The 15,386-nt window shown below is 38.8% G+C and overlaps 1 protein-coding gene across 1 annotated transcript in view; it reads left to right on the top strand.

Moving 5' to 3' along the window:
• papss1 (3'-phosphoadenosine 5'-phosphosulfate synthase 1) overlaps positions 1-9,477 on the top strand; it is a 39,466-nt gene extending 29,989 nt beyond the window's left edge. The window contains exons 11-12 of the mRNA XM_057843860.1: positions 14-243; positions 5,292-9,477. Of these exons, the coding sequence (XP_057699843.1) occupies positions 14-243; positions 5,292-5,445 (384 nt within the window). The 3' untranslated portion in view covers positions 5,446-9,477. The remainder of the gene's footprint in view (positions 1-13; positions 244-5,291) is intronic.
• Positions 9,478-15,386: the final 5,909 nt, after the last annotated feature.

The raw sequence follows: 15,386 nt of genomic DNA, 5'->3' as shown, positions 1-15,386 counted from the left end.
CCTTCCTCGATAGGTACAGTGGCACTGTCGCGCTCGAATGGTGGCCGGCGCGAACTTCTACATCGTGGGGCGTGACCCCGCCGGCATGCCACATCCCGACACGGGGAAAGACCTGTACGAACCCACACACGGGGCCAAAGTCCTTACCATGGCTCCGGGCCTCATTACCTTGGAGATTGTTCCCTTTAAGGTCGCCGCTTACAACAAAGTCAAAAAAGCCATGGACTTCTACGAACCTAAAAAGTGAGTAAAGTGGGACCACAACTTGTACTGTTGTCCTATCTGACACATGTGTATGATGACGTTATCAGGAACATCCAGTACTAGTACAAAATAAGCGTTCACTGTGTTCTGCTCATTGCAAAAATGCAAAATCTCATTTATAGTCTCTTGTGAGGTCCCTGTAGTTTTGCCACAAATCTTGGTTCAGTTATTTCCAAGCTGTTTCTAATTTGGCACTGAATATAAATGAACATGAAACAAAATACGCTTGGGATTTATCCTATGTGGGCTGAAAAACAAAAGCAAACATGTTTCTTTCCTAAATATGACTACAGGGAAATTCAATAATGGCTCAAAATATATTGCGCAAAAACAATACAGAATGTTTAATTTAGGGCTGTCAAAATTATCGCGTTAACGGGCAGTAATTAATTTTTTAAATTAATTTTTAAAATCAATTACGTTAAAATATTTGAAGCAATTAACGCACATGTCCCGCTCAGACAGATTTAGATGACAGTACAGTGAACTGCCCAGTTGATAATTGTGTTTTATGGAGTTTTTCTGCCCTCTGCTGGCGCTTGGGTGTGACTGATTTTATAGGCTTCAGCACCCATGAGCATTGTGTAAGTAATTATTGACATCAACAATGGCGGGCTACTAGTTTATTTTTTGATTGAAAATTTTACACATTTTATTAAAACGAAAACATTAAGAAGGGTTTTAATATAAAATTTCTATAACTTGTACTAACATTTATCTTTTAAGAACTACAAGTCTTTCTATCCATGGATCGCTTTAACAGAATGTTAATAATTTTAATGCCATCTTGTTGATTTATTATTATAATAAACAAATACAGTCCTTATGTACCGCATGTTGAATGTATATATCCATCTTGTGTCTTATCTTTCCATTCCAACAATAATTTACAGAAAAATATGGCATATTTTATAGAAGGTTTGAATTGCGATTAATTAATTTTTAAGCTGTAATTAACTCGATTAAAAATTTTAACCGTTTTACAGCCCTAGTTTAATTCAAATGCATTCAACGATATATATTCGCGTATAGGTGGATCTGGCAGTTAGGTCGCAAACCTACTTTGTAGTTGATATTTTAGATTGACCTGTGTATAGGTCGCACCTCAATATGGGAGATTTTTGCGTAAATTTTTGGACCAACTTTCAATACCAATATAACGGAAACATATAAAAAGCGGTAGATTTCATTATTTATTGACTGTATTTTTGTTTAGTAACAACTTACATAGTAACAACTATGTACATAACACCATGCCAATGGGGTAGAAATGAAGTTTCTAGTTTTTGTTTCTTAAAGGACCACGGATAGAAAGACATGTACTTCTTAATAGATAAATGTTAGTATGAGTTATAATAATTTGATAATAAAACCCCTGTTAATATTGTTGTTTTAATAAATTTTTTAAAATTGGTTTAAGTAGTAGGTCGCCATTGTTGTTGACGACGCAATGCGCTTTGGGTGGTTACGTCACTAGGCGGTGCTGCCGGCCGACCAAAGTGTCCTTAGCTACATAAACAGGTCGTCGGCTCTGGCCTTCCAATTTGAACCCAAGCAGAAAAGTGATGAGCAGGACAACACTGTCGATATTTCACAAAACGAGCAGCAAAAGCAATTACATGAAAGTCACCAGCTGGATTCGATCCCGCGTTTCCAGTGCACAGACCACAGGACTATACTTCTGCGTGACTTTAGTCACGCTTTCCTTATAAAGCAATTGCAACCCACATGCGTTGTCTGTCTCTGTGCAGTAAAAACTAAATGGGAAACGCAGCTAAAAATAAAGTGTGGAATTAGAAAACACGGCTTACTTCAGACAGCAAGCAGACAACAATAACAGGGATTGCAGAAAAGGGTTTATTGAACACGCGCAAAAAAAACACGCGATCGCGTAAAGGGAGACACACAAAGGTTCAGTAACAGTAGGTCGGGATCAATTAAAAAAAAAAGGGAAAACCGCGGTGAGAGGCAGACACGGAGCTACGAAGGATATACAAACTATCAAATGGCAGCATATCAATTTCTTGGCAAGCCGCCTAGGATTGGTTTAAAGACGCTGCTGATGAGCTAGAATTGGATGCAGGTGCGACGTTGAGAACTCATCCCACAGCTCTTACAAAACAATCTGACCAGCAGCAGAATGTGACAAAATCATGCCAGTCGTCATACTAGCTCCGCTTGCTAGCTAGCAGAGCTATTCTCCCAGTCCAGTCCAACTGCTTCATCAACCCCAGTGTGCATAGCGCACGTAAAACATGGCGTCCTCTGTAGGTCAAAACATGTACTAAATATCGTAGACTTTTAAGTTAATGGCAATAATATATGTCTTTTTCGAATAACACATTTCAGTAAAAGAAAACAACTGTGGTTTATTAGAGCCTACAAGTCTTTAAGTCTGAAGTTCCCTTTAGTTGTCTTACGGTAACTCTTCCTCCGAATCATGGATGGAAGCTTTCAACTTCCTCTTCATCATCAGTATCATTAAGTTTGGTAACTACCGTTTTTCAGTTACCACCCTCTTGTGGTCGCTTGGCGACATTGTTTGTCGTGAAAGCCAAGATGGCTAAAACGACGTACAGAATTGCAGATTTGGCCTGATGTTGGTCTTTATTTCTTCTTATAATTATTATTATTACTTATTTTGTCTTGGGCAAGTTTTGTTTATAAGTATTGTTTGTCTAAAGTACAGTGAATATTTTTGTTGTTGTACGAGGTGCTGTATTTTTTAAATTAGACATTGTAGATTATTTTGAACGTAACTTGTCTGTATAGTTAGTAGAGCTGGGAATCTTTGGGCACCTAACGATTCGATTACGATTATTCAGAGGCTCAGATTGGATTATAAAACGATTATTGATGCACCCCCCTCCTTTTTTTTTTTTTTTTTTAAATGTTTTGTACATTAGTTCCAAAATTGTTCAAAAATCCTCTCAGGCTAAACCAAACTACTATTTCAGTATCAAGTTAACATATAACCGTAAACACTAAACAAATATACAAAAATAACAGTAAATAAAAAAAACTCCAGTCCCCATTCTGTATCAGCAGCTTTAAACTACATTCAATTAATTTAATGTTGTGAAACAACTGTTACAGTTGTTAAAATTGCTCCCGTTATTCCATAATTTCCCTTCTGTCTACTTTTGTCAAAGTTTTAAAACTATTTCATCATTTAAAGATAGATTCAAGACAAGATTCTGCCGATTTAGGAGTATTTTAGATAAAAAGTTAATTAGGTTCGCTACAAGATCCTTCTAGAGAGGTCTACTGCTTTAAAATGGCGGCTGTTTACTTACGCCGGAAAGTGTCATTTCGCATCTTTGTTCAATAATACAAGTTCTAACACAGACGTCGTCTGTAATTTTGCATCTAGTTCTACATATATATGATATCTACTGTAGCCGTATGGTTATAGCAACTAGCAACTGGGCGTTGTTTGTAGCGGCTGTCAGCCGCAGTCAGGTATGATTGTTTTTTTTTTATCTAGCGGCATGAGTTGAACATGATATTTACTCTCGGTCAGTTCCTCATTGCGTCCCAAAGACCGCGCTGTGTTTTATTTCCACGTTACCTAGTATAATTCAATAATCGGATTTTGGATATTTGTGAATCGTTCTCGAATCTTCCACGGCCGAATCGCGAATAATCTAAGAATCGGAAATTTTGCAAGCCTTTAATAGTTAGCGTACAGTATGTAGGTAATGCTAAGTTGCATGAGTTTTAACTTTACCACTGTCTAAATCTGGCAATGTTCAGCATATCTGGTGTGTAGGCTGCACCTGCAGTTTTGGGCGAAACTTTTGGTTAAAAAATTGCGACGTATGCAGTACATGAGTATACACGGTACTTAAAATTCAAACACAACTGGATTCTACTTAACTTTTTCAGGACCATTGACGATAGACATCCAGTCATGTGGCTCTTTTTATCCTACTGCTGTGAATTAAAATGAGTCCCTAGTAGATGTCCAATCAGTTTGACTGTGTTGGACGTCTATTGCTGTCAATAGCAGCCAATGAGTTGAAAGATGTCATATATGTCATATATTTAATTTTTAAAGAAAAGTTGGAAGTTGGGCTCAGTAGTCGTGATCGTGAAAAAATTTGAGGCCAATTTCGGTAAACAGTCAAATGTGGCTGGATGTGCGTGACAGCATCCAATCAGTCAGCCTTTTCTCTGCTCCACCTCTGCTAAAAGAACAAATTGAAAATAAACAAAATGATTGGAACAGTCGTGAAAATGACCGTATAATTGTAACGAAACGTGGAGGAAACGTGCGTGACAAGAGATAATCAGTCGACCGTTTAAGTTGTTCATTATTTACTTCATGTGTTAATAAAAAGTTGAACTTATCGCTAGTTTGTTTTCAGTGGAGATTCTTTAAAACGATCAGTTAAAATTCAATGGCAAAACCATGCAAACTAAAAATCAACATAAACCGAAACATTATCAGCTCATGACCTTGTCCGGAACGTTTTGGGCTTATGCTGAATATCTGAGTCTTCTACTTAAGGGTGCAAAGGTTGATGACGTAGGTATGACGCGTTGCACTACAATCCTCATTTTTATTCACCCAAAGATAAACACGAAATAACATTTGACAAGTAGCTTCCTAAGAACTTTTAACTAACTTATTAATGAAATAGAACAACTGTTTGCTGTTCTTAGGGTTTAGGAAGAGACTCCTAACTTTTGAATGGGACAGCGCACGTACTTTGGGAAAAAAGTGTGTATACCTTTACAATGTTAAATCTGAATAACTACATTGAACACACACAAGGAAAAAGGGGGGGGGGGGGTTGTCACGCTACTGTTTTTCACTTATCATGGCGGGTTCTGGTCCCCATTAATCACGAAAACGAGGGATCATTGTATTATGTCTGAAAACTCTGAAAAGTGCGACTTATAAGCTGCAAAATTCGCTATATCTTCAAACAATGATGTGTATCATGATGATTTCAACTTATCAAGGTAATATTTTCAATCTGAGCGAAAACCTAAAGTGAACGTTTGAATATTCTCCTCAGCCATCAAGACTACGACTTCATCTCGGGCACACGCATGCGCACGATGGCCCGCCAAGGCGACAACCCCCCAGACGGTTTCATGGCACCGAAGGCCTGGGCCGTGCTCAAAGAATACTACAAGTCCCTGGAGAAGCCAGAGAAGGTGTTATGCTAGCAAAACTGAGAACACGGCTTTCTTTCGATCGTCCGATGTTGGGACCATTGCATCGTTACTGTTTTTTTTTTTTTTTTCTTTTTTAATCACTTTCATGCTGTCTGTATGTTTTGTTTTTCACTAACTGGTGCACACGAGATGGTTAGGGTAGGAGTACGTGGGTCAAAATCACTATAAAGTGTCTTTAACGTCCTCATGGAATCACTCGGTCATCATGAAAGTGTCATGCAAGGACAATAAATACAATCTGTTACATTTCTGCCAGCATTGGATTGAATTTGTGTCTTCTATAATTTTGATTTCTAATCAAATGAACTCTTTGGCTGCCATTGATACGATACACATCCAATCCATTTTGACAGTGAGGGCTGGCAGCGATCAGTCAAAATGGATTAGACGTCCATGACCATCAGTGGCAGTGAATGAGTTAAAATTTCAACTCCTCTGGGTGAAATGGGGAATCTGAAAGGCACCTTGTAGTCATATTGACTTTAATTATTTTGAAACCGAATACATCGAAGAATTAACCAATCAGAGACTGTAGAGATGGTAGGCGCGACCAATGAAACGTACACGATACACCACGGTTTCCCCGCAGGAATCCTAGTGGCAGACAAGACCAATTAATAGAAATATAACTTGAATTTAGAAATTACGACTATTAACAATACTTATACGTAGAGTCTTCCCGGTTTTTCGAAATAGTTTCCCTAACAAAACTACAATGTAATTCAATACAATGGCAGATAACTAGGAAATGTTTGTTCACATATCGACTATGATAGAATAGAATAGAACGGAAGCTTTTTTTGTCATTTTACAGAGTACAACGAGATTTAAAACTTCGCCATAACGTGCACCACATAAAACAAAAGTACAAAAGTTACAGTGTACACAGATTGGGAATAAAGTCAATAAGTGACTAGCAGCCAGTGATCATGTAGTGGTAATATAACTGCGTATATGACAATTTACAGTACTCAGACTTGGAAGCAGATGGCTCACTTGATTCGATACGTCGTCGCCATTGCACGTTCAAACGTATTACTAGAAAATCCGTATACGTTTTATACTAGAGTTGTCTGATAATGACCTTTTAAAAGATATCCCGATATTATGCAACTCCAAAAATCGGTATAGATATTTAACATATTATGGCTAATTGTATTGTGATGCTTTAATAATGATAATGCTCACATAAAAAATCCCAAGAATCTTAATTTAGAGCCATCTAATGGTTAATCAGCATAACTGCTGTGCTAAGCTGTGACTTTGAAGGCAACATGCAGGTTGGCCAAAAACCGATATTATCCGATACCATTAAAAAAATGCTAATATCGGACAACTCTATTTTATCCTTTATTATCTAGCACTGGTCAAGCCTGGCGCAGTGTTGTTTTTGGCAGCCCATATAATTTTCATCTTAGTCTTATTCATTTGGTCAATAATACTTATTAATCATAGTTATATTTTAGTCATCTCAAAATATGTTTGTCTTCAAATCAACTAATTTTGTCTAGTTTTAGTCGACGTTTACTCAAAATGTTTTTGTCTGTAAAATTCAACTTTCGAGCACATATTGTAACGTCTACAATAGGGTTGTTCCAATCATGTTTTTTTGCTCCCGATCCGATCCCGATCGTTTTAGTTTGAGTATCTGCCGATCCTAATATTTCCCGATCCGATTGCTTTTTTTTGCTCCCGATTCAATTCCAATCATTCCCGATAATTTTTCCCGATCATATACATTTTGGCAATGCATTAAGAAAAAAATGAATAAAACTCGGACGAATATTTACATTTAACATACAGTACATAAGTACTGTATTTGTTTATTATGACAATAAATCCTCAAGATGTCATTTACATTATTAACATTCTTTCTGTGAGAGGGATCCACGGATAGAAAGACCTGTTACTTTGTATATTGTGACTAAATATTGCCATCTAGTGTATTTGTTGAGCTTTCAGCAAATGATACCGTAGCCATGCCCAAATGCATGATGGGAAGTGCAACCATGACTGTGCGTAGTGCTACCAATTGATATATCTTCTCTGCGTTGGGAAATAGGGTGTTACGAAAAAGATCAATTACTACCTTGCTTCCCCACATTGCTTCCCACGATATTTCTAATCATAGGGAGAGGGATTGTAAGGCTTTAGCCAATTAATAAAAGGCTCCAAAGGCTGCCAAAATTCACTCTACTCATTTTACGCTGCCTTTTAGCTCTCTGTATTGGTAAAACGGCGCCACTACAGATTGAGCGCGACAATGCGTGAGTGGGTCGTGCACCACATGCATTAATTGCGTTAAATATTTTAACGTGATACTTTTTTTTTTTTTAATTAATTGCCGCCATTATCGGGATAAATTTGATAACCCTACCTTAAGCCTAAACTAAATACTCTGGATGAGTGTAACATATTATGTCTTTAACGTTAAATACAATTAGAAAACGATTTACTTAAAATATATATATATATTTAAAAAAGGCATGTCCGATATTTTTTTGCTGATTCCGATACTTTGAAAAATGACGTGATCGGACATCTCTAGTCTACAACTATATTGTAGCGTCTACAAAGACAACACCAACTTGGTGATAATACACATAGTGCAAAAAACAGTACATTATTTCAATTAATTATTCCCATCTGGACGCCAAGATCTATTAGTAAAAAAAAAAAAAAAGAGTCCCCAAGTTTAAGAGGACACTCGCCGTTACTCGACTAATGCTAACACAATGCAAATGCTATGCTAAAGCTATGAGTTACATTTTGTGTGTGATGATCACTCAGCACAGACCTCTAAAGGCTGAGGCAACATTGCATATTCCCTGGCCAAGATAGGCAAACATTTCTTACCGTGTGTCCAAGCCTGGAAACTTAAGAGCAGCAGCACATCACATGAATGATACAACCAGACACTGCTACGATGCAGGCTCACTACTGTATTGGCCCGAATATAAGAGTGTTTTTTCTTGCATTGAAATAAGACTGAAAAAGTGGGGGTCGTCTTATATTCGCGGTCTAGACGTTTTACCCATTCACGACGCTAGATGGCGCCAGATATCATTGAAGCGATATTCTGTCATGAGATTTTAACCAGTTTACATGATTTTATTGCAATGTTTTTCCTCATTCAGATTTGTTTCAAGACTACAGTTACAGTTAGACTTCACTTTGATGGTTAATGCAGTTATTGCAATTTTGTCGTTTTATCACAATAGCTTGGTTCATTTACATTTCAAAAACCAGAAGCCATTCATTTACGAATGTGATTGCACTTTAGTTTACATATTTAAATGTTCAGTTATTAAGATTTGAATGAGGCAAAATAGCATGTTTTTTCTCTCAAATATATATTTATAATCATTTGTTTCAGATGTACTGTAATTTCTGTATAAAAATTAATTTGGTGTTCAAAAAGTCTTTTTTTCAAACTTGAGTCTTGAAAAAGAGGGGGTCGTCTTATAATCAGGTCCGTCTTATATTCGGGCCAATACGGTACACATAAAATGTCACACATTGTGAACATGTGACGGAAACTATTGCGCATTTTCGTCTCGTGAGATGAAAACTGGCATTCGTCACGTTATATTTTAGTCTCCCAAAACATGTCTTTAGCTTGTTATCGTCTCGTCGTTGACGAAATATTTTCGTTCTACTCATCATTGACGAAAACAACACTGGCCTGGCGGGGGGCAAGTTAAGCCCTTTTGCCCGCCAGGTTTATAAAGCACTGGAGGAACCCTGTTCGTGGTGATAAAAGTATGTTGAATTCGATCCACTATCATCACTTTTTATTATTTTTAAAGTATATTTATTCTCATATCAAGACAAAAGTCTTAGTCCCATTGTCCATGTCCTAGTGTTGTGGTATTATGTTACATCGCATCTAAGCTATCTAATTTGTTCCATGTGGCATTTCATCTGCGACACGTGTAATCAGCTCCTTCATGCTCACCAGCACGGGATCCCCTTTCTAATCTTCCTTGTCCAATAAAGCATTTTTAACAAAGAGCAAAACAAGCTGGCTCTTTTTTTGATTACGCAGGAACATTCTGCTTTAAGTAACTGACACTCGGCATATTAAATATGACGTCAGCGTGACCTTGAAGTCGCACGCCTCCGAATCAGATTCCTCCCCACTGTCACTCCATCAGCTGTGTGTTAAATGAGACCCTCCAGTGACCCACGTGCGCACAATCACTTTGATGCGCGAGTGCATCAAGAAAGCGGCAGCTGGCTCCCAGATGCAAACGGTGCCATACATTGGGAACATGTGCGGGGTTACACACCAAGGAGTGCCCTGATCTGAGGAACTCTGGACTATTTGACTTCCAAATGCAATGAAGACCTGTATTTTTTAAAGTTGGTCTGTTTCATCATAACTAATATGGGATCATTAGAAATGTATTCTTGTACAGAGGGGCAAATAAATATTTAGTCAACCAACAATTGTGCAAGTTCTCCAACTTGAAAAGATTACAGAGGCCTGTAAATATCAACATGGGTAAACCTCACCCATGAGACAGAATGTGGGAAAAAAAAAACAGAAAATCACATTGATTTTTAAATAATTTATTTGCAAATCATGGTGGAAAATAAGTATTTGGTCAATACCAAAATTTCATCTCAATACTTTGTTATGTACCCTTTGTTGGCAATGACGGTGGCCAAACATTTTCTGTAACTCTTCACAAGCTTTTCACACGCTGTTGCTGGTATTTTGGACCATTCCTCCATGCAGATCTCCTCTAGAGCAGGGGTCCCCAACGACCGGGCCGCGGACTGGTCCGTGGTGCATTTGGTACCGGGCCGTGCAAAAATAAAAAATTATTAACAACTGCATTCTGGCCAATTGACTTTGGCCTGTGCCGCTTAACACACCAATATCCCTGTCTACTCTAGATATACAACTACAGGATAGGAGGTCGTCATAGAAATGCATTGATTGGGCTGTTAGTACTAAATCTCGTTTTGTATAGCTATGCGTGCTTGGACTTGATAATAGCGTATGACGTAGGTCGTCGCCAATCACATTTCTTCCCGGAAATAATTAGCCCCCACACTAGAATGACTGAGTAAAAGACGTCTTTGGACAGACTTTTTACGGGGAAAAGGGAACCTGACGAGCCAGAAGATGTGTCTACAACCTCAAAGAAAACAAAATTTATGCTACTTCCCAATCACTAAAGACCCACGAACAGCGAAGGAGTGAATTCGTGACCCGTATGTGAATAAACCGAGTGATTCGAGCATGTCTGTGCAACAGGAATATCAGCTTGTAGAGATCGCAAATCACGGCGACCTTAAACGTACGTAGACAACAACTCTACCGAAGTTTTGGATTAAAGTCATTTCGGAATATCCTGACATCGCTAGGAGCGCGCTGAAAACTGTGCTACAATTTCCAACATCGTCTATTTGTGATGCTAGCTTCTCTCACTCTCCCATCTCGGGACCATCTCGTCTCAATGAAACAAACTCGGGCCTCCCACTGATTCAGCGGGTGAGTTGCATTTTTTTCCCTGCACTTAACACGACGGGACTAAAAACAAATGCTATTTTATATTTGCTGTATTTTTCTGCCGCACATTGCCGGTGTTCTGACAAATTTGGCATGCGCGTAACGTTAAAAAGGACCGCGAACGCAGCGATTCCAAAGTACACACATGTTAGGTGCACACAACAACTGCACGTAGCCCTCTCACTTAAAGACTTCGCCGTGTCGTTAAGCATTAATTTACGCCATTTCCGTGTTGCACATGTATGTTTATGATGTAAATAGTTTTTTAGCACCATTGGATAACATTGAGAGTCTAACTGAATATGAAAGAGGGCTTTTTTCACCGCCACAAAAGCTTTGGGAGCAAAATTTTATAAGGGTGCAAAATTTGACAGGACACCGGTCCGTGAAAAGAAGACCCAAATCACACCGGTCCATGGTGCAAAAAAGGTTGGGGACCCCTGCTCTAGAGCAGTGATGTTTTGGGGCTGTCGTTGGGCAACACGGACTATCGACTCCCTCCGCAGAATTTCTATGGGGTTGAGACCTGGAGACTGGCTAGGCCACTCCAGGACCTTGAAATGCTTCTTACGAAGCCACTCCTTTGTTGCCCTGGCTGTGTGTTTGGGATCATTGTCATGTTGAAAGACCCAGCCACGTCTCATCTTCAATGCCCTTGCTGATGGAAGGAGAATTTCACTCAAAATCTCTCGATACATGGCCCCATTCATTCTTTTCTTTACACAGATCAGCCGTCCTGGTCCCTTTACAGAAAAACAGCCCCAAAGCGAGATGTTTCCACCCCCATGCTTCACAGTGGGTATGGTGCAATTCAGTATTCTTTTTCCTCCAAACAAGAGAACCTGTGTTTCTACCAAAAAGTTCTATTTTGGTTTCATCTGACCACAACACATTCTCCCAGTCCTCTTCTGGATGATCCAAATGCTCTCTAGTGAACCGCAGATGGGCCTGGACGTGTACTTTCTTCAGCAGGGGGACACGTCTGGCAGTGCAGGATTCGAGTCCCTGGCGGTGCATTGTGTTACTGATAGTAGCCTTTGTTACTGTGGTCCCAGCTCTCTGTAGGTCATTCACTAGACCCCCTTGTGTGGTTCTGGGATTTTTGCTCCCCGTTCGTGGTATCATTTTGACACCACGGGATGAGGAGGGAGTTGAAAGTCCGTGTTGCCCAACGACAGCCCCAAAACATCACTGCTCTACAGGAGATCTGCATGGAGGAATGGGCCAAAATACCAGCAACAGTGTGTGAGAAGCTAGTGAAGAGTTACAGAAAACGTTTGGCCTCCGTTATTGTCAACGAATGGTACATAACAAAGTATTAAGATGAACTTTTGGGATAGACAAAATACTTATTTTCCATGATTTGCAAATAAATTCTTTAAAAATCAAACAATGTGATTTTCTTTTTTTTTTTTTCCTCATTCGGTCTCTCATGGTTGAGGTTTACCCATTTTGACAATAACAGGCCTCTCTAATATTTTCAAGTGGGAGAACTTCCACAATTAGTGGTTGACTAAATACTTATTTGCCCCACTGTAATGTTAAGACCTCCTCCCTCCAAAAATTATAGTGTGAGGTATAGGAATGGGAACCTCTTATTACCTCACAATACGATTTGCGATTCAAAGCTCACGATAACAATGATCTGATGATATAGCGATACAACGATTATCGATACATTGGTCAGGAAATCATTCTAGGATATTCTACAAACAACTAATAAAAAGAAAAACAAGCTTCTGCTGCAAATTGGAATGAGTTTATCACTAGTAGACGTCCAATCCATTTGAAGTGGGAGGGATGGCAGCGAATGAACGCATGCCATCCCTCCCACTTCAAATGGATTGAACGTCTATGGCCGTCATTGGCAGCCAATGCCGGGCAATGAGGTCATTTTGGGCCATTTAAGGTCATTTACCTGTTGATTTTCAGTTACTTCCTGTTGATTTTGGGGTATTTGATGGGTCACTTCCTGTTGATATTGTGTTACAGAACAGGAAGTGACCTGGGAATCACCCAAATGATTAGTCAGTGACTCAAACTCAACAGGAAATGACCTGTAAATGCCTAAAAAATCGGACTGATGCTGTGGGGCTGTTTCGCTTCCAAAGGCCCTAGGAACCTTGTTAGGGTGCATGGCATCATGAATGCTTTGAAATACCAGGACATTTTAGATCAAAATCTGTTGCCCTCTGCCCGAAAGCTGAAGATGGGTCGTCACTGGGTCTTTCAGCAAGACGATGACCCTAAACATATGGCCAAATCTACACAGAAATGGTTCACCAGACACAAAATCAAGCTTGTGAAACATTATAGGAGATTAGGTGCTGTTTTGTTGGCAAAAGGGGGTTGTACAAAGTATTAACACCAGGGGTGCTAATAATTGTGACACACATTATTTGATGTCAAATAATTATTTCTTTATGTGGGATTTTTCCCCAACTGAATAAATGCACTTGCATTGAAGGTTGGATTTTTCTCTTTTTTTCCATTAAGGTCCCATATTATTTGAATTTTTTTTTTTTAATTATTGGAAGCTAAAAAACACATCTTAACCAAGGGTGCCAATAATTATGGAGGGCACTGTATAATCACAAATAATAACTGAGCTGTCCACTATATTTACCACTGTGCTTGAAAGGGTTAAAATAGTCCTGACTATTTGTATTTAAGATTTTATTTGTGTGATGTTTCCGGTATTATAAAACGTCAAGTCATTTTAACGTGACCATAATCCTCCTTCCTACTGATTTCGCCTCCATAAGAAGCCTCTTGAGAATATTGCGGAGGAACACAAGATTGTTGTAGGATTTACAACCACTATGGTGCCTGATGAGAAGCACATGTGATGGCCTTCCAGGCCACCATACAAAGAAGAAGAGAAAAGTCAAAACACCACAATGAAGAATTTAATCACAGTATTATTTAAGACTAATGCCCATGTTGAACTACATCTACTTTGGTGGCCAAGCTCTCAAAACACTAAGTCTTTGTTTATCAATTTATTTGCCAGCCCCCTCATAACTTACTCATCTCTCGAGATTTAAAGTCAAACTCAATGTAATATTTCCTATAATTAGTGACATGAGAGGATTACTGCGGCAACTATGACCAGCGTTCGCTCGGAGGTGCTCGTGTCACAAGCGTGATCATAAAGAGATCATACGCACCGCATGAAAAGGAAAAACATCTGCCTTGTACTCTTGAGGAACCTCGAGGAAAATAAAAATCAACTCCAGAAATCTAATTTTTCTGGGACCTGCACTTAGTGGTACTTCATTTACGAGTCATCTGAGCTTTTTGAAATAATTTTTAGCAATATACACGCATGGTGACAGTGAATTAACTCACCGGATGCACATCCAGTGGCGGACTTAGCAATTTTGGGGCCTAAGGCGAATATATCCAGGGGCCCTCTTCATGGGTCAGGGGTTAAAAAGGTGAGAAGGGTGTGTCCTAAACAACAAATTTTCTACTGATTAGTCAGCCGACTAGTTTTAAGATGAGTCGACTAACATTTTTTTTTTTTTTTTACTAATATAGCAATGAAATTTTTGTTGACGCTTATTAATTCACAAACCCATTTTGGAACACTTAAATTCTAAAGTACAAATAATCATGTAAATAACAATAATTAGTTGGGTTGTTCCGATCATGTTTTTTTGCTCCCGATCCGATCCCGATCGTTTTAATTTGATTATCTGCCGATCCCGATATTTCTCGATCCGATTGCTTTTTTTTTTTGCTCCCGATTCAATTCCAATCATTCCCGATAATTTTTCCCGATCATATACATTTTGGCAATGCATTAAGAAAAAAATGAATAAAACTCGGACGAATATATACATTCAACATACAGTACATAAGTACTGTATTTGTTTATTATGACAATAAATCCTCAAGATGGCATTTACATTATTAACATTCTTTCTGTGAGAGGGATCCACGGATAGAAAGACTTGTGACTTTGTATATTGTGACTAAATATTGCCATCTAGTGTATTTGTTGAGCTTTCAGTAAATGATACTGTAGTCATGCCCAAATGCATGATGGGAAGTGGAACCATGACTGTGCGTAGTGCTACCAATTGATATATCTTTTCTGCGTTGAAAATAACAGTGTATTAAGAAAAAGATCAATTGCTACCTTGCTTCCCCACATTGCTTCCCATGATATTTCTAATCGTAGGGAGAGGGATTGTAAGTTTTTAGCCAATTAAAAAGAGGCTCCAAAGGCTGCCAAAATTCACTCCACTCATTTTACGCTGCCTTTTATCTCTCTATATAGGTAACACGGCGCCATTACAGATTGAGCGCGACAATGCGTGAGTGGGTCGTGCAGCGCATGTATTAATTGCGTTAAATGTTTTAACGCGATACACATTCAAAAAAATTAATTACCGCCGTT

The sequence above is a fragment of the Corythoichthys intestinalis genome, chromosome 8 (genome assembly GCF_030265065.1).
Source record: "Corythoichthys intestinalis isolate RoL2023-P3 chromosome 8, ASM3026506v1, whole genome shotgun sequence".
NCBI classification, from domain to species: Eukaryota; Metazoa; Chordata; class Actinopteri; order Syngnathiformes; family Syngnathidae; genus Corythoichthys; species Corythoichthys intestinalis.
The sequence above is the reverse complement of the archived record's forward strand: the minus strand, read 5'-3'. Positions and strand labels throughout refer to the sequence as shown.